Source organism: Hyalella azteca, unplaced genomic scaffold (genome assembly GCF_000764305.2).
Source record: "Hyalella azteca isolate HAZT.00-mixed unplaced genomic scaffold, Hazt_2.0.2 contig3334, whole genome shotgun sequence".
NCBI lineage: Eukaryota > Metazoa > Arthropoda > Malacostraca > Amphipoda > Hyalellidae > Hyalella > Hyalella azteca.
Genome location: NW_025933586.1, coordinates 64122 through 83778, shown reverse-complemented (window position 1 = coordinate 83778; position 19657 = coordinate 64122). Strand labels below are relative to the sequence as shown.

At 35.9% G+C, this 19657-nt stretch overlaps 2 protein-coding genes across 2 annotated transcripts; one reads left to right on the top strand and one right to left on the bottom strand.

Moving 5' to 3' along the window:
- The first annotated feature begins 442 nt into the window (after positions 1–442).
- Positions 443–8907, top strand: LOC108664768 (zinc finger protein 501-like). The gene is made up of 2 exons (XM_047879558.1): positions 443–457; positions 7318–8907. Exon 2 carries the CDS (start codon positions 7329–7331, stop codon positions 8370–8372), a length of 1044 nt encoding a protein of 347 aa, XP_047735514.1. The 5' UTR covers positions 443–457; positions 7318–7328; the 3' UTR covers positions 8373–8907.
- A 662-nt stretch (positions 8908–9569) lies between these two features.
- On the bottom strand, positions 9570–14685 carry LOC108664767 (abasic site processing protein HMCES). The gene is made up of 9 exons (XM_018151443.2): positions 14078–14685; positions 13294–13434; positions 12968–13061; positions 12505–12605; positions 12232–12322; positions 12009–12140; positions 11773–11880; positions 11358–11497; positions 9570–10745 (listed from the first exon to the last, which is right to left on the bottom strand). Exons 1-9 carry the CDS (start codon positions 14095–14097, stop codon positions 10571–10573), a joined length of 1002 nt encoding a protein of 333 aa, XP_018006932.1. The 5' UTR covers positions 14098–14685; the 3' UTR covers positions 9570–10570.
- Between the last annotated feature and the right edge of the window lie 4972 nt (positions 14686–19657).

Below are 19657 nucleotides of genomic sequence, written 5' to 3'. Positions count from 1 at the left end.
ATTTTGTTATATAGTTTTGAAAATATTTTGAAAAACGGGAGAAATTGAAAATTTTCAAAACTTTTACAAAAAATATGCCCCACCAACAAAAATTTGAATTTCAAAAAAAGCTACTACAAATCGATAGATATGGTACTTACGCATCAAATGATATGTTGTTGTAGCTTGTAAATCCTAGAAGGAGATAGTTTTCTATAGTACCCCCTTTTTTGACCATTTACTAAGAATTTCAGGTTTTCTTTAATTTTTTTGAAAAATTTACACAAACAAAAAAGTCTTAGATTTATGTTTTACATATCTGTACCAAGTTGCAAAGTGATCTATCAGTAAATAGAAGTTTTTCTGGGACCCAGAGGCTCCCCTATGCCTAAATGGAATAGGATATTATTATCTTATTAGTCTAACATACTAAATAATAAATTAGTTCAATTGCTCACCACTGCTGCTGCATCCATCTGTATGTTGGGTATTCTATACTTGAAATATGCTGCACTTCGTTTAAATTTTATAAAATTGAATAATAAATGCTTATTGTTATTGAATACCAATTAAACAAATGTAATTAATTCTATATTACTAAATTCATTCTACTTTTAGTAGAATGAATATTAATTTTTGTATTCTTTTTCTTTTGGCTTTTGTTCATATGAAACTTTTCACCAAAGACTTGGTTAGTACAGAATATTAATGGAGAATTCACGATACAGGTTTTTGCAGTTTACTTTTAAATTATCATTTCAGGTGATAAATTTCACTTGTAACAAAGCATGGAAATGTGGAGATAAAACTTTTAGGATAAATTTGTAGCATGAACATGTACCTAATGCACAACATTAGCAATCAATAATTCAAGGTACTTTTGTACATAATAAATCATACATTAAAATGGATCGCATTGGTAAAAAATGGACAGGGCAGCATTGGCAGCAAGCTGTGGCAGCTTGGTTGTAAATTTTTAAAATAAAAGACCACTACAAAGTGCAGTTTATATCAAGTCCTTAAGTGCCTAATTCAGCCTAAAAAATGTTTAAAATTTCTGTTTCTGCAGGAATTTTAATGCTGTTAACATTGAGAAACTTCAAAGTATCTCTCATGCAAGAAATACCTACTCACTAAATAAATTATAATTTTTTTATAAATGTCACTTGAAAACTGATCACTCCAAGCCTAGCAGTGTTCAGTTTTGGAGTGACGTCTATAGCTGAATTAAAATTTATTTAGCAAGTATTTTAGAACAGGAGAGATACTTTGAAGCTTCTTAATGTTGAAAGCATTAAAATCCATGCAGAAACAAAAATTTTTAATATTTTTTAGGCAGAATTAGGCTTTTAAGGGCTTGAAACAGCACTTTGTTGAGGCTTTTCACTTTAAAATTTTTCAACAAAGTTGCTGCAGCTGCTGGCGCAACTTGCTGCCAACATGATGCTGGACTGTCCCTTTCATTCATTTAATGCAGGTTTCGTTGAAGACCAGAGAGTATTTCTTATTGACAATTTTCTTATTATTTTTCTCGATTCGGCGAATTAGGCTCTTGATAGGAGGTGAAAATCCAAATATCAGGTTTCCAAGGGACATTTTATTATAATTTTACGACGTTTCGAATGCAACTTCATTCATTATCAAGTAGAGGACGAGTTTTGCAACAAGTGATCTTGGAAACCTGATATTTGGATTTTCACTTCCTATCAAGAGCCTAATTCGCCGAATCGAGAAAAATAATAAGAAAATTGTCAATAAGAAATACTCTCTGGTCTTCAACGAAACCTGCATTAAAGAACAGCTTCTGCCAAACTACACTAATGTTCATTCATTTAGTACATAGTTATCTTTTGTTCGGGCAAGTGCTAGTGTGTTGCGCAGTGGTCCATAAAGAAGCATTGATTGGTTCAATTGTCATAAGACAATGCTCTTTTATATTACCTATAGAACTGCACTATGCACCATGACATGCAGTTAGCCAAGAACAATTTCAATCTGACCTATTTGCACAGTCAGCCATGCACACAGTAGTGCAGGCAGAGGGGGAATAGTGGCAAAACATTTTTTTAGAAACCGGTCCATTTTTAATTCCATAATACAGTTCAAAATTGTATTCAATATCTCTGCATGATGATGCTTGTATTCTAGATATATATACTGGTCTACTTATATATAAAACTCACTTGACAATAGGAAAGGTCAACAAAAAAAGTCTCTTGTTTGCCAATATGGTTGAGCCCCAGTGAGGAAAACCTTTGAAGGCGCAACTAGAGCTTAGATTTGGATTAGGGGATGGCGACTCTGAAAAGAACATTCCAGAATAAGGTCTTTACAATGGCTATCTGCCATGCATCACATGTTTAGTTTTAGTAGGAGAGAAAAGGGAGACCATGCCAGGACAAATTGACATTAAAGTAGAGACCAGAGGGGGTGTGAAAGTTTGGGATAATGGTAAGATGGAAAACAAGGGTAAGAGAAATTCAAGTGGAAATTTATTTGGTTTATTATTGCTACCATCAAACGGGGTAATAAGGGAATGGGCGGGATAAATCAGCACAGTCTTCTGTCATGGCGTAAAAATGTTATAGCAGCAAAACTAATAAAAATATAGCAAAACTATAAATAGTTGCATAAGCTTCAAGATTTCTCATATCTACCATCAAACATGGTAATGAGGGACGGTTTTGAGTGTTTTTTTGTTAATAACTTCTTGCCATGAAACATTACATAAACAAGTTTGGGCTCATTATTACAACACTTCTCTTTAACTTCACTTCTTGTTTGTCTGTCTGCTACAAATCTTGTAATCAAAATTTAATACACTTCTACTTATCCCATCGATCTGAAATTTTGCCCACTTGTGTAAAGTTGTAGACAATGCATGAATCAAATGTCAAAATAAATGATTTTAGAAATAAAAAAAAATTCCAATATTAAAAAAAATTGAAAAAATAATTTTGTCAGCTACAAATCTTATAACTGATATTTGACACTCTTTTACCTGTCTAATTGATCTGAAATTTTGCACACTGGTGTGAAATCAGAGGCAATGCACGAATCAATTAACAGAATAAATAATTTTGAAAAAAAAATTTATATATTAATAATTTATATATTAAAAAAATTTATATATATTTAAAAAATTGAAAAGGTAATTATTTTAATTTTCGAAAATTAGATGAGAAATTCATTGTACATCTGTAAGATTGGAGATACTGGATTCTTTGGAAGTGTTGTCTTTAAAAAGTTGTTTTTAAATGTATATTATTTTATAGCTCTCTTTGCGAGGGCTATTGTATGGCATCTTCAAAAAATTACATATTTTATTTGTAAGGTGCCGTCTCAAGTGTAATATTGCCGACTTATTTGTAAGGTGCCGTCAAAGCGTCTCAAATTACCCCTGATAACGGGGTAATCTGGGACACTTGGAATAAAACTTGATTTTAAAATGTTTGATACATGCAGAGTGTACTCATCTATTACTAACATTAATCTAAAGTCCTCCTTTTCCTTTGTAGATGATGTAGATGTAGAATAAATGACATTTTCTGTGATTTTTACTTGTTTTTTCCTTTATTGATATGATATTACCATATCCATACATTACCATATTATTGATGTGATGTAACTGTATCCATGAACATGCCGTTGAGCATTTACAACAACCTTGTCCACTGCAAGCATCATATCAGCAGCCATGAAGCACTTTTCTGTATCTGTAAGCTTACAGGAAGGCTTGTAATTTCACACCATTTTATTTGGGTCAAGTGACCCAAGTTCACTATGACGAAAAAGATCATAAAAATGTCCTACATCAAAGGAATATTCTAGTGACAACCATCATATTTTTTGGAGGAAAAATCATAGATTAGGTTAATTACTTTTCATTTTATGTTGCCCAGTGCACAATTATATCAATGACATCCAAGGCACAATTTTGTGATGACCACTGATGCATTAATTTTTGGTAAGCAAAATGTTTTTTGCTAAGCAAAGTATATATATAATAAAAAATATTTTTTTGTTGTTAATTGATTTTTCATTAACTGGCCTTTGCTAATCAAGGTTCAACTGAAAATGCATTTTTAGAGGTGTCCCTTATTACCCCAGGGGATGTCCCTTATTACCCTGTCCTGCAGAAATGGCCACCATTTTTTTATGAAATGAGATATGCAAATTATGTCAATCACGTTTTTAAGCCAACCCCTGTGTGCAGCTTTTTAAGTAAAATTTTTTGATACAGCAAATATTTTTTTGCTACAGACCTTAGCAGAGGTACATTTCCAAAATACCTATCGCTTTTCACACTTTTTTCAGGGATTTTTTAGAGGTAGTAAATGTATGGTTTATTGACTTACTTTAAGCTATAGATAGTAAAAATATTGAACTTTATTCCACTATTTAAAGTTTTGCAATATTTCAATTAGTTGAGCAGCTACAACATTTCTACGAAATGTTGGACAACTGCCCCTAATTACCCCATTTGACAGCATGTAGCATGAAGGAAGTTATGAAATTGTACATTTACTAGCTCTAAAATATAACTCAGTACTCACTGCAGTGAGTGACAGAGAGCGCATTTTCTCATCAACAAAAACTTGAGGTCACGGATGGACAGATGGACAGACAGACAGACAGACAGACAGACAGACATGGCGAGCACAATAGTGCATTTTTGCCATAAAAGAGAAAATGCACTAAAAATACCTAAAAAAATGTTTTAAAATATATTTTGTAAAAAAAGTACTTCTGTTAAGGTCTGTAGGAAAAAATATTTCTTGTATTAAAAGAATTTTGCTGGAAAAAAAACTTGCAGCCAGGGTCTGCTTTGAAACTTTATTTACTGAGTTTGCGCATCTCAATCGAAGACAAAATGATAGCCATTTCCACATGACGGGGTAGTAAGGGAAACCCCCACCCGGAGTAATACGGGACACCACTAAAAATGCATTTACTGTAGAACCTTGGCTTGCAAAAGCTTTGGTTAACAAAAAAATTGGTTAGCAACAAAGAATTTTGATCAAATTTATCTCTCTCAGCAAAAATTTCAATTCATGGAAAATGAATGCATCAGCGTTCATCACAAAATTGTGTGTAGAATGTCAGATAGAATTGTGCACTTGGGCAACATAGAATGAAAAGCAAATAACCAAAACTATGATTTATTTCTCCAAAAATATGATGGTTGTCAATGTAATATTCCTTTCATTTCAGCTATGTTTTTTACAATCTTTTTTTGTTATAATAACGAAAACTTTATGGCGGAAAGACAAAAACTGTATATACGAAATAATTTATTCGATCAACCGTGTGCAGGAGTTAATAAGATTGCGTGAATTCCGCCACTGTTTCGTTCAATGAAGGGCCAGCAGAAAACTTGAGGCGGATGACGTCATGCGTACGTCATCATGCGGCATCTATTAAGTAAATAATGAAGATCACATCAATATACCGAGAAGAGATTAATTGATCAATCGTTGTACTTGGAATTTGTCATTGGTTTCTCTGAGATCAATTAGCGAGTTTAACAATCATTTAATCAATTTGGAATTAGTTATCGATCACTAACTCAATTATACATCATTTGGATCAATTTATAAAAATCATTTCATATCATTTGCTCTATTGAAAACATAAGATTAGATCAGTTGGCCCTACATCTTTATTATAAATCAGGCCGTGAAGCGGCTATTAGATCTTTAACCCAACACCATCCTTGACAATGAATCACGCCCTGTCAATGCCGGACTTACAGTGTATTGAATAAAGACTTGTCATCTATGGTAAGTTTGATCCAGCTGAGTCTTCGAAGAGAGGTCCATCATCCCGGGGCGGCTGGTGCAGGTATAGATTAAGGAGACATTAGACGTCGGTCCACAGGGCCAGGGAACATCACTTGGAGGAGGTATCCAACGTGAACATCACGAGCTCAACACGAACACAGGCTCAAGTTCTCCTTAGCAACAGTAGGATCCAGATCCGTCCGTACGTCCAAAAAATCTCTCTTCCACTGGAGCCACAGCGCTGTTGTAGCTGTCGCACCCTGGCTTTTCCTTGCTCTGAATTTTATTAGTATCACGGACAATTGGGGGCGAAAAATTCAAAAGTCAAAAAGGCGTTGGGTCAGATCTAATATTTCATGGATATTGTTCTTTAGGATTATTTGATAATGTGGTAATTTATTTTATCCCTATATACAACACCATTCGAATATTGCGATATTCGATATATAATGAATTATTTCACTTGGCTGGTTGACCCAGTTAAAATAATGCAAAATTACAAGCCCAGTACCATAAGCTTACAGAGGAAATGCTATAGGGCTGATGATATGAAGCTTGCAGTGAAAAAGGTTGTTGTAAATGACATGGAAGTTTTTGGTGATGTAAAATGGATACAGTAAAATTGTCAATAAATGGAAAACGAATACAAATCACTGAAAACGTCATTTATTATAGGTCTACATCATCTACAAATGAAGAGGCAGATTTTGGAGTACTGTTAGTGCTGGATGAGTACACTCTGCATGCTTCAAACTTTTTAAAATTAATTTTCATTTCAAGTGTCCCATATTACCCCATTCCCAGAGGTAATTCAGGTCACTTTTTTTGCTTCTGGCACTTTACAAATAGCATATGGTATTTTTTACCACACAGAGATACCACACAATAGCCCTCACAAAGACCTTTAAAATGAGCTCAAACTTGCTAATGAAATGTTTCATGGTAAGGTGTATCAATGAAAAATGAAAATAAAAGTGTCCCTTATTATCCCCTTTGACAGTATATCCCATTTATTGCGCTGTAGAATTTACATTCATATTAGATAAGGAACCTCTTGGGCCCTGAATGACTATTTGTGTTCTATTAAAGTATTATTGATAGTTATTTTATTATTCCTATTTTCCTTAGACCCTTCTGGCCTTCATTCTTGCCAACCTCTTCCTCTCCCACATTCTCCTTGCACCCTCCAAATATTGCTTTCCACTCTCTGTCATAGATCATTATCATTATGCAGCTTTTTCTTTTGTAATCTGGCATGCTCAGTACAGTTCATAGATATTAGCTGGCATCTCTTTCATATATTTTAATATTTATATAGGTACATATGTGTCTTAGTTTCAAAGCTGGTGTGCCATATTTACCTTGTGTGTCATTTGATGCCAATAAATTGGGACCTGAAGGCTTAAGATCCAGCATTGAGAGTATTTTATTTCATTTTTAATATTTTATCACTACATGAATAATACATTTGCTTTATTTGATGTTCTTCCATTGATCATAAACATTTTTCTTTTTGAATTAGATTTAGTACTAAACTAAATTTTTATATCCGCAGATCCGTCTACAATGAGTGAAGAAGCCTGGTTAACTTGGAGCATAGCTCCTAGTGGGAGCGATGCAAATAATTCCAACACATTCTGCATCATCAAAGACCCTGAATTTGACACCGAGATTGAAGGTGGACTGTCCAACTGCAGCACTGAAGAGACTATGCAGGAGGGCCAATGGCAGATGGTCCAAATGTCTCAGGTCACCAGAGAGCCCAGCAACCACGTTTTAATTCCAGCATCTCCCACGACTGAGAGATTCCTTTGTCATTTGTGCCACAAAAGTTTCAGTTCTCGTGCGTACCTGCATCAGCACATTCGATTGCATTCAGGAGAGAAACCACATGTATGTGATGAATGTGGTATGGCATTTGCACAAAAATGTAATCTTAAAATGCATAGAAGAATACACACTGGTGAGCGGCCATTTATGTGTGGGATTTGTGGGAAAACCTTCAGCCGATCGTCACATTTGAAAGGTCACATGCTCCGTCATACTGGTGACAAGCCTTACTCGTGTGACACGTGCGGCCAGCAGTTTACCAATTCTCAAGGGAAGAAAAACCATATGCGCTTGCATTTAGGTGAGCGTCCATTTCAGTGTGAAATATGCAATGCAACTTATGCTCATAAGGAATCTCTCAAAATTCATGTGAAATCTCACAGACGCGAGTCACGCTACTACTGCTCCATTTGCAAGCGTAAATTTGTCTTGAGATCTGCCCTCTATGAACACATGACTTTTCACAGTAAAAACAAAATGTTTGAATGTGATCAATGTAACAAGAGGTTTAAACAAAAATATTATCTTAAGAAACACAAAAGTACCATTTGTTGTAACCGCCCCCTGCTGCCAGAGATCAAGGTTGAAAACGGTGTTAAAGAACCTACTCAGTTGAAATATCGCGTGTTGACCGCTAACGAGAAGGCTTTACCCCAGTACAGTGACAGCGATGAGGAGGATGACGTTCATGAGCAGCTTAGTGTTCAGCAGGACAGTGATGAAGAGTTCCTAGATGGCGCCTTTGTCCGGGTATTGCGTAGAACTGGGTATAAAATCTAGTATAAATCGCGTTTATATCGATGCTTTCTCTTATTTGATGCATGTTGGATCAAGTGGGTTGTATAATTGTGTGTTGCCGTGTTGGCATAAGTGCGTTGTATAGTTGTGTGCCAGACAAATTATTAAGACCAATAGAATAAGTGCTTACAATTATTTATTTTTATTAATTATATTTGCTGCGCACTAACTGAATTAATTCTGGGAAAACAAATTATTTAGAATTGCTTTTTTAATTGCTTTTCATAGTTGGTTTTATTTCATAATCATTTGTATATTATTTGATTTCTATATTAAAAGCCAGACAACTAGAACTCAATTTGATATAATTCATTTTAGTTAATAATTTGATATAATTGTTACTTTATATTATTAAAATTCAATAATCTGTATTGTTTATACCAACTATTTATGCCGACACGAATGTCAAGTAGGTCAATGTCCTAGAAAACTTCTAATAAACCGATTTTATCATCTCAAACAAAAGATCTCTTCATGGCTGATGCAGCCATACAATGAAAAAATTTTGCGACTTTTTCATTCTTTTTTGAGTACGTGAATAGTTCTTGTTCTCCGGAGTTCCGAAGAAAATAAATTGAACGATAATGTGGTTAAATGAGAAAGAAAGTAAATATTGTCAATCTTGTAATTTGAGCTGCTGTTTAGAAATAGCCTGCTTTAGGTTGTTACATTTTTTAATGCTCGCAAAGTGATAAATATTCAAACTATTCTGTTGGTATTCGGGCCGCTGTTGAACATGTTGCAATTGAAGGACTTCTCATAAAAGATGTGAAATTTCAATGGAATCCGATTATTCAATGTTATCACATGGTTCAGAATTTTTGCGGGTGGTTGTAGAAGAATAATTAAGTTTGAACTTAGGATAGGAATTAAAAACGATAAAATTTGAGCTAAATTTACTTCAAACTTAATGAAGTGCAAGCCGCTGCACCATGGCACGCTCAAACAATGCAGTCTAAGACAAGCGAGAGGTCAGCTATGGTTGATTTTTGTAGTAACGTAAACGATGGAAAATTGTGTATTACGGGACACTAATCGGTACTCCGGCAATGTGCATGCAGCGACTATGGTCAATTGCTAGCGTGCAATTTATATTAGATATTACTCAATGGTGTCCTATGCCAATTCTTGCCTGCAGTCAGCTCCTCGATGAACAAATGAATGGAAAAAATTGAATTATGACAATAAAATAAAGATTTATTTGTATCGTTGCAGGTACATGAATAGGATATTTATATTTGTTGTCTTAGTTCCTAGGAAATATTCGATAAAGAAATTAACACATTTTACATCAGCAGAAAACAAAATGTTCAAACGAAAAATTATCCACGTCGCTTCAATGCCTCTTTCTTGGACGTAGAATAACAAAGAAGTTCAATTTAACCCTCGTAACTTGTGCTAAGCTAACTATCGGAACCGCTCAACTATACGAGCAGTACGTTAATTTACTTTCTCTCATTCCTAAATTTTCAAACTCCTTTCACAAGCAAAATTTTTAACAAAACTCTAGGTCAAATATCAGCTACGGAAAATCTTAAACGGAGGAGCCTCTGCATTATGGAATGACACGATAAATGAATTATTCAACATGGCATGGGCACCAGCAGAAAATCAGAGACGTGCCATTTACACTGAACACTTTGCCGCACATATTGTTAACAGGAATGATAAATTTTAATCAAAGCTCCTACTCCGAACGTATTTCATTGCGCATTAATCCACTTGTCCATTAAAACGTATATTTTAAAACACGTTTAATGATAGATTAAGCGTAGTTTCAAATGAAAGCTGAATGAGCAGTGAAAGTCGTTGGTCGAAAAACCATAAGTTTTATCTAACCAAATAAAAAACGAACTTGAAATGAACAAAACTTGTGTATTATTTTGCACAAATTTTGTTTATTTTGTACAAAAAATTGTTTCTTGTTTCACATACAAAATAATGTATGTGAAACAATGAATTGACCATTTGTAGACAAGGGTCACTCAGATCAACATGTTTTAGAATTAGTAATAAACACGTCAAATGAAGACCGGATGTGGAAATAAATGTTCCATTAGATGAAAATCGATTGAAATGTACACAAGACCTGAGTAGAAATAAGTTTTGAAGGTCAGATTGTTCAGTTTCATTTTGGCATGGAAAATGTCCGGCCTGATACCAACAATCAATTAAAAGCACTAAGTTTTGAATTTTTTCTCTGATTGCGATGTGTCCTCTACTTCATCGTCATCGGAGCGAGCCTCTCTTTTGGCAGCGCTGCCTTGCAGCTCGTCACCCTGGCTGGTGGTAGTGGCAGCCTTCTTGAGCCACAGCGCCATGATGGGGTTACCTGGGCCGCTGCTCGAATTCTTTCTGCAACATTGGAGACAAAAATACTATCATGGTGACGTTCAAATTGTATCAGATGATAAATCTTAGTTCAGAGAACGGTGTTATGAACGGTACGTTTCTTCAAAAGATAAAATGAAAATACGACATTCCCATTTGAACACAGAAATTCATCAAGAATGATCGATCCAATAAAATTTGGTTAAATCAAAAAGTGAACTACTATTTAACAGATAGACAACATTGCACAGCTTAGAAATATTTTGTTTCGAAGTATACGCAAATCACGAGAATCAGTTATTCTTGACCAATTAAGGATTCAATAACCCAAGAGGCTTGCTGCAGAATTGCTGTCGCTAACGCAACTTTTGAAGTTTTGTTCTTTCCTGTTGCCACACTCACTGTTCAAGAGGAGCCAGAAAACTTACTGCTCAAAAGGAGCCAGACAATTTACTGCTCAAAAGGAGCCAGACAACTTACTGCTCAAAAGGAGCCAGACAACTTACTGCTCAAAAGGAACCAGACAACTTACTGCTCAAAAGGAACCAGACAACTTACTGCTCAGAAGGAACCAGACAACTTACTGCTCAAAAGGAACCAGACAACCTACTGCTCAAAAGGAAGCAGACAACTTACTGCTCAAAAGGAGCCAGGCACTGCTTGGAGTTGTTGCGGGAGTTGTTGACAAGACTGGAGACTTTGTGCCACTTGAGAACAGGATCACTGCACACTAACTTCAGGGCAATTGCGGGCTCGATGGAAGGATCGAGCCATGTCTGTGATTGGATCAAGGATACAAGATAGGAGAGTAAGACACAAAAACCTATATTTTTCATACCTTAGATGCATTAAAAAAATAAAAACTCTGGTATGAAGAAGGCACTTGCCAATAATGAGCTTAGTCTGGCAAGTAAGATATATAGGTAATTCATTACCCTATCAGATGTTGTATTGAAAAGTAACATGCGTCAACAACCAGCATATTGGAATCCTCAGAGGTCATCAGGCAACAGTGAATACCATGAGTAATGCTTATGACAATATAAGTGACCTTCACAGAGTCGGAGTCTGGTAACACAACTGGGACTCTGTGGTGTAGCCAATTGAAACTTTTGCCAGCTTCTGTTGTGAGTACAGTGTAGCTCCACACTTCTTCGCCCTGCACACAGCAACATTGCTTAGACATTGCATAATTGTAACATTAAACATTCATCAAAAATTGGCTGCCATGATCTAGATTTTTCACGATTTTACTGAAAATTAGGTTGCAGAGTAAAGGTAAGGCACCTCAGGAGAGTGCCAGCATGAGAAGAGACCAGCAAGCATGAGAGGCCGCAAGCCTTGCCATGGAGTTTTCACCCCCGGTTCTGTTGAATGGTCTTCAGCCAGTCCCCACGAAGTATGGTCCCAAACCTTAACCTGCAATACAAAAAATAATAGTAATGCAAGCAAATAGCCTAAATCCATTTTACTAGAACCAAATTTGATAAGTCGTATCAGCAAATATTACGTTTTCAGGTTGAGGAGAGTAAATGAAGTAGGGTGTCTTGTTTCCGTTTTTCGTCTGCCATTCATAAAATCCATCACAGAGCACCACACATCTGTAACATATATTGAGATAGAAAATACTACACGTTTGTTTTGGGGCATAAAATGAGTGAGCTGGATGGTTCTTGAATATAACAAACAGAAAAGTTCAGTACAATGGGAAAAATATCTGAAATTATGAAATTCACTGATTTAATCGTGTATTGAACCAAAGTACAACTGTAATATCTCTCACCTTTGACCCTTTTTCATAACCTGAGAAAACATTGGTTTCTCGAGGATGCTTTCCACACGAGCGTTATTGGTTTTGTATCCATGATTTTTTGGAGTGCTACCCTGACACAAGAAGATGACAGAGTTGAGCCATTACACAGTCTTGGTGGCTAGACATAGACATTAGATGTGGGCAGATCATGCGCTAATAAGTTAAGACTAGTATGCATGCTTGAGACGGTGACAAATAACATCAACAGAAATTTTTGCCAGACATGGAAGGAAATGATGGGAAAGTATAATAAAATTGCTTATTTTTTCAACTGACACAAAGTTTATTGATAAACAAAAAATTTTATCGACAGTGAAAGAAAAATTTGCATAAGCAATCCAACATAATTATTGAATAGAATGATTATCACACAGCAATCAGAATTAGCTAAAGCACTCAAATTCCAATCATTAACTGGGGGTACAAGGGGTACCTTATAGAAATGGGGTACAAGGTTCCACATCATTGGCTGAATAACATAGTCCATGAACTGCTTTTCATCTGTCATGCTTTGAATTAGTGCACCACTGAAAGAAACAAAAGTTATCAGTGACTTATCTAAATTACTTATATTTATCACAGTTACATTACAGAAGTTTATGGCAAAATTAAACAGGTTATAAATGAAGAAGACAAATAAAAAACCATCATGATTTCATGATACAGTAGAGCAATGTTTTAAATCATTCTACATGAATAATATCCTGCAATAAACATTAAGTCAACAATCATCAAAATTAAAAACAAAGTCAGACTAACTTGACAATTACAGGAGAGTTCATAGTTGGCGTGAGGTTGTAGTTGGGAGAATATATTTGTTTAGAGTTGCTTGCATCCCTCCAGGCAACGTCCACTCCTTCTTTTTGGCATGCTGCACACCATTCCTCAGGTCCAAGTGTGCTGGGAAAAATAAGGAAGAAAAATTGGTATACTCGATATTTGTATTGCAACATCAACTTATTTATAAACATGAAAATAGTAAGCTAAGAATAGCTTTAATACGCTACTCACTGCATAGATTCCCACTCTACTCTACTAGGAGCATATAACTTGAGCTGATAAGAATACTAAGCAATCACTTCATGTAAGAAAGTTGTTGAATTAATGGAGCTAACATCACATCAATAAAGCTACAAACATAACCACACAAAATGTGGTATATATATTACAAATAGAATCAAGAAATTACTGGTCAGAATTCAATTAGAGCAATAAGGATTTTTGCTAGGATAAATAATGTAGGGTAATTCTAACAAGCATCATAAATGAATATTTTGTACTCATAACAGTACGAGTGTATTCAAAACGTAGGCATTTGATTATTAGGATAAAGGCAACACAACAAATTAACCTAACTAACTACTACATGTGTGAAACCAACTGTTTGAAACACAAACATTAATTATGTCAATTTGACTTTAATCACTCGTTAAAAAATATTCAACATATACCATGCAAAAATATATGGATCAGCTCCCACTGCTGCAAGCAACAAAATGCAGTACTCAGGGGCCACAAAATAATGTAACTCAATGTTACTCACCAGGCAGTTCTTCCACACATTATAATAGTTTGGGATGCAAATATAAGGACTGTGAACTACCTAATTTATTATTTTTATCTGGTAGTTATAACGTACAATGAGAAAAAACTCAAACTTTTTACCACCTTAAATATTTGAATTTCAGTTTACTGCCAAATAAATTATCACTTTACATTCTTCACTATTCTTATTCAAAAGAAGAATAGATTTATATGTAATTTATTATAAAATTTAATTAGGAATCTTTGCATAAAAAGGATTCTTCATCTTAATCATGGGAAATGTGCTGTTCAAACAACTTGTTTCACTGTTCCCTTTACTGCCAGTTACTGTTCAATTCTTCAGTGAGGTGATGGAGTGCTGCACCTCAGACAATTCATTGCATTAATTGCTAGTATTTGTCAAACTGTTAGAGCTTAATGATTGAAGTGGCAGGTTGTGCTTAATGCTGAAGTTTTCCAAAGCTCTACAGGCAACTGATGTGACAGATGACAGTACAGTTCTGAAGCTATGTAGGACTCCTGGCAATATATCCTCCCAGTCCTACCCAGAAGAAATGGGATATTAGACATCCATCAAACAGGGTAATGAGGGACGGTTTTGAGCGTTTTTTCCTTAATAACTTCTTACCATGAAACATTTCATAAATGAGTAATAATATCACTCGTTTGCTTGAATTGCAAATTCACTAAAAACTTAATAGCAAAGAAAACACCACAAAATTTCATAGTATCTTTAAAGAAAACGTTTCGGAGTCCAGCTCCATCGTCAGTTCCATCGTCAACTTCACAACCTCGGAATCCACAACGAAATTCATCCTGTCAACCCAGATAAGGTCGTTTTTAACTATAGTTCCTTCAGCCTGGAACCCCGCGCCAAATTGTTGTTAGCTTTTGGCCTTGATTTTTGTTTGCCCATTTTTAAGTTAGACTATTATAAATTTTTTTTAGCCTTTGAAAGACTTGCTTTGAGTATAAAGAATGTTTCAATCCCCAACCGACCTGAATTTCTTGGGGAGCTGCAAAGCTTAGCATACCGTCATTTTTATGGATTCAAGTCATATAAAATTTTTTCTTCTGTATTCAAACCCCGTGACACTCTTTTATTGAAAGATTTGGCCAAAAATATAGACCTGATCATTTGTAGACCTGATAAAGGCAGGGGTGTTGTATTGGTCGATCGTAGTCGGTACAACAGTAGCCTTACTGAACTTATAACCAATCCTTCTAAATTCGTTGAAATTACAGACCCAATTTCTAAAACAATTTTGAAAATTGAAGACAAAATTAATAACTTCTTGCGAAAACTTAAAGATTCTTCTGCCTTTTCACTGGAAACTTATTCTAAACTTTACACATCTGGTTCATGTCCTGGTATTTTATATGGTTTGCCCAAAATTCATAAATCCGATTTTGCCTCTAAGTTCCAATTCCGGCCAATTTTTGCCACTTACAATACGCCTAGTTTTAAACTTGCTAAGTTTTTGGTACCTGTTTTAAACTGTCTCACGACTAATAAGTATACTGTAGACAATTCTTATACGTTTGTGGACCGCTTAAAGGATTTTACCAACGTTCAGGACCTAACTATGGCCTCTTTTGATGTGGAAAATTTCACGCCGAGCAGTGCGATGTTCCAGTTTCTGACAGCGACTTCAAAGTTTTAGCTTCCAGTTCCGGTGTTTCTGATTTGCGCATTTTAGAATCATTGTATATTTTTAAACAGAGGCCTAGTTTGAATTTAGCTTTTAGCTCTTACCCGCTTGAAATTGTGAATAGGTAGGTTTTGCAGCTTAGGATTTTCGTTGTATTCTTGACTGTACTAATCACTGATTTATCTGTGTTCTAGAATTTTCGAACTGACGATGGAGCTGGACTCCAAAACGTTTTCTTTAAAGATACTATGAAATTTTGTGGTGTTTTCTTTGCTATTAAGTTTTTAGTAATTTCATAAATGAGTTTGGGCTCATTTTAAAGGTATTTGCTAGGGCTATATGGCATTTCTGAAAAAATTCCATATGCTATTCGTAAGAAGCCAGACGCAAAATAAAAGCCTCCTAAACCAACCCTGGAAATAGGGTAATAAGGGACACATGAAATAAAACTCAATTATTAAATGTTGGAAGCATGCAGAGTGTACTCATCCATTACTAGCAGTACTCTGAAGTCCTCCACTTCCTTTGTATATGATGTAATTGTAGAATAAGTGAAATTTTCTGTGATTTTTACTTGTTTTTCCTTTATTTGTATGATATTACCCTATCCATACATTACTGTGTTATTCATGAGATATTACCAATCCAAGGACATGCCATTGAGCATTAACAACAACCTTGTCCACTGCAAGCTTCATATCAGCAGCCATGTAGCATTTCTTCTGTAGGTAAGCTTAGTGGATGGCTTGTAATTTTGCACCATTTTAATAGAGTCAAGTGAATTCACTATAACAAAAAAAAAGATTGGGAAAAACATACCTGAAACACAAAGGAATATTTTAGAGACAACAATCATATTTTTTTAGGAAAAAAACATAGTTTAGGTCAGTTTATTTTCATTCTCTATTGCTCGGTAAACAATTCTATCTATGACATTCAATGTACAGTTTGGCAATAACTGATGATGTAATCATTTTTGTCTAGTGAGATTTTGGGCTGAGCAAGGTAAATCTAATCAACATTCTTTGTTGTAGATTAATTTTTTTTGTTAACTGGAGCCTTTGCTAACCAGAGCTCTGCTGCAAATGTGCTTTTAGGGGTGTCACTGATTACCCCGGCAGCCATTTTTTTCTGGAATGAGATATGCTAATTCAGTCAATCACGTTTTTAAGCCACCTGTGTGCAACTTTTACGTAAGCAAAATTTTTTAATGCAGTGAATATTTTTTTTGCTACAGACCTTAGCAGAAGTATTTTTCCAAAATCTCACTTTTCACACCTTTTTCAAGGATTTTTTAGAGGTAGTAAATGTATGATTTCTTAACTTGCTTCACACAACATAGATAGTAAAAATGTTGAACTTTATGCCAATATTATTTGTTTTGCAATATTTTAATTAGTTTAGCTGTTACCAACATTTCTACGAAATGTCAGAGGACGGTCCATAATTACCCTGCCCATCCCTAATTACCCCGTTGGATGGTACTTATATGCCTGTACTAACAACACAAGTCTTCCTCACATGCTTTCTAAGTAAAATAAATTGCTGTGATGTGCAGATTTTGCAAGCCTGCCTCCCATTTAACATGGTGAGTTACTAAACTATTTGGTGTTTGGTGGTCAGCCAATACACCTTGCAAGAATTCAAGGCATACAAGATGCTTGAAGCTTACAAACAATTTGTGGATAGTGGATGGATAGCCTGATAGATACAGGCAATGGAGAAATGAAACTTCAACGAATCAAGAAAGGCGATGTACTTGGTAGAGTTAGTTTTGTATAGTATAACTGGACAAAGATAATGATGCTGATGAATGGAACCTTCTAAGAATGGAAAATGAAATTCCTTTTCACATTTTTGAAGAGGAAAAGGATAGAATTTTATCAATGTTTACCAGGTAACCAGGGTTTGGATGGCTCATAAACATAACATAACATAACATAGTGATGTCGGCTCTGAAGTGTAGGCCTGATGTGGCCTGTTGCCGATTCTTTTCCATTTTGTGCCTTGTTTATAGATCTAAACTCGTGTCATTTGACCGGATCTTTTCATGACTGGCGATAGTTTGAAGAAGCTACTAGACTTCCACTGGGTTCGATAAGGAGCTAGGCATTTCAAATCTGAACATATATTTTTCCATAGCTTTATCTAGTCTGTTCTTGAACGCGTTCATACTTGGAGCGCCAACGATGTCATCGGGGAGGCTGTTCAATATGTCGGTGATTCGAAGCGAGAAGAAATTTTGTCGCGTGGAGAAATTGCAGCGCAATTTTTTTGACTCATAGTAATACCGATCCTGATATTGGATGCACTCATGAAGGGAGCGCTGCCGTAGCCCAAAAATTTGACTCTTAAATCAGCCCAAGAGCCAATGCCAACCCTCTACATGCAATAGAAATAGTCAGCCTAACACCTATGCAGCTGTTCTTACTTGCCTCATCTCACCACACCAGCTTGAAACAAGCAATGCCTCAGCCCGCAAGCTGATAGTCTGATACTCCAAACAGATTACACCCAATAGCTCCTACACCAACTATTTAAGCCCATACCATCACTTCTTACAAAGGCCGTAAGCCACAGTGTCCGCAGACCGCACTAGACTGCCGTAAATGGGAACGGCCCTGCACCGGACTATCGCATCACCTTACCCACTTCGCAGGCGCAAGCCCAGCTCTGATGCTCACCAGCATCTTCTTCCTCCACACTTACCCCCTTCTGTACACCTTTCCGCGAAAGGGTTAGGTTAGGTTGGAATTCTTCCGCAAGCTGGTACCGAAAGGAGGACGAGCAGGGGGTAAGCGTGGAGGTTTAGCCTCCAGAAGAACGGACAGGCTGGAGAGGAGGTAGCAGTGTACTCAACTGATAGCACTGTGGTGCAGGGCATTCTTTGTCGAAAGTGGGGAAGGGGCTAGGCTGCAGGAATAGAAAAATTTTGGGTTTAGCGTGGGTTACAACCATTATTTTGGCGGCTTGCAGGTCATTGGCTCGCTGGTTTACATCCATGCATAGTGGTAAAGCAGAGAATTTTTTAGACTCTCCCTCAAGTTCATTTTTTAGTCCTATAAGTAGACCAGTAAAGTATCCTGGATACCAGCATCATCATACATAAGAAATTTGTTTAAATCTTGGGTAAATGAGGAAATTAAAAATGAACTGATTCTAAAAAATCACTGGTTTGCCACTATGCATCCATGAAGGGATTTAGTCCCTGTGGCTTTCAGCAAGTAATCATGTCAGCTAATTTGCTCTGCAGCATGTTTGTGCATGGAGTGAAGTATGAAAATTATGCTGGTATTGGGCAATGCTGGGCTATTTCAGTTGTCCCCTCATGATAGTCATGAACTGACCAACAACACACCAATTAACCAGAAACCTCGACGTTTTGCAAAACCAATTTATATTGAAATTGAAAGGCAATGTAAATAAATCGAAACATTTGATGTTATAGAACAAAGCGAATCATTTTGATTTTCCAACAAGCAAGCCAACGGAAACTGCAACAACACTATCAATTCAATGCAGGATAATGGATCATGACAATCGGGACAATGTTTTCTGATCTGTAAATATTATCTGTAATACGTTTTATTCTTACTAATGTAGCTTATATAAAGGCAAGTAACAGATTTTGCCCCCTGGAAAATGTATAGTATCGTATATAATAAATATTCACGGCTGGTAAACTGATATCATGATATGCGATACGTATATCAGCACGGGCCATAAATTGATACGATATACACGGCATTCACGGCTAGTAAACTGAATAAACACATTCTATTGTATAGTTTTTTGTTTAAATGGCCATGATGCGCAACAAGGATAGTTCCGGGCTTGAAAGGCAAGTCCTATGAGGAAAGATTATGAAGCTTCCAAGCCTCCATTATCAACGTCTGCGTGGCAGCGTGGGGACCTCATTGAAGTAT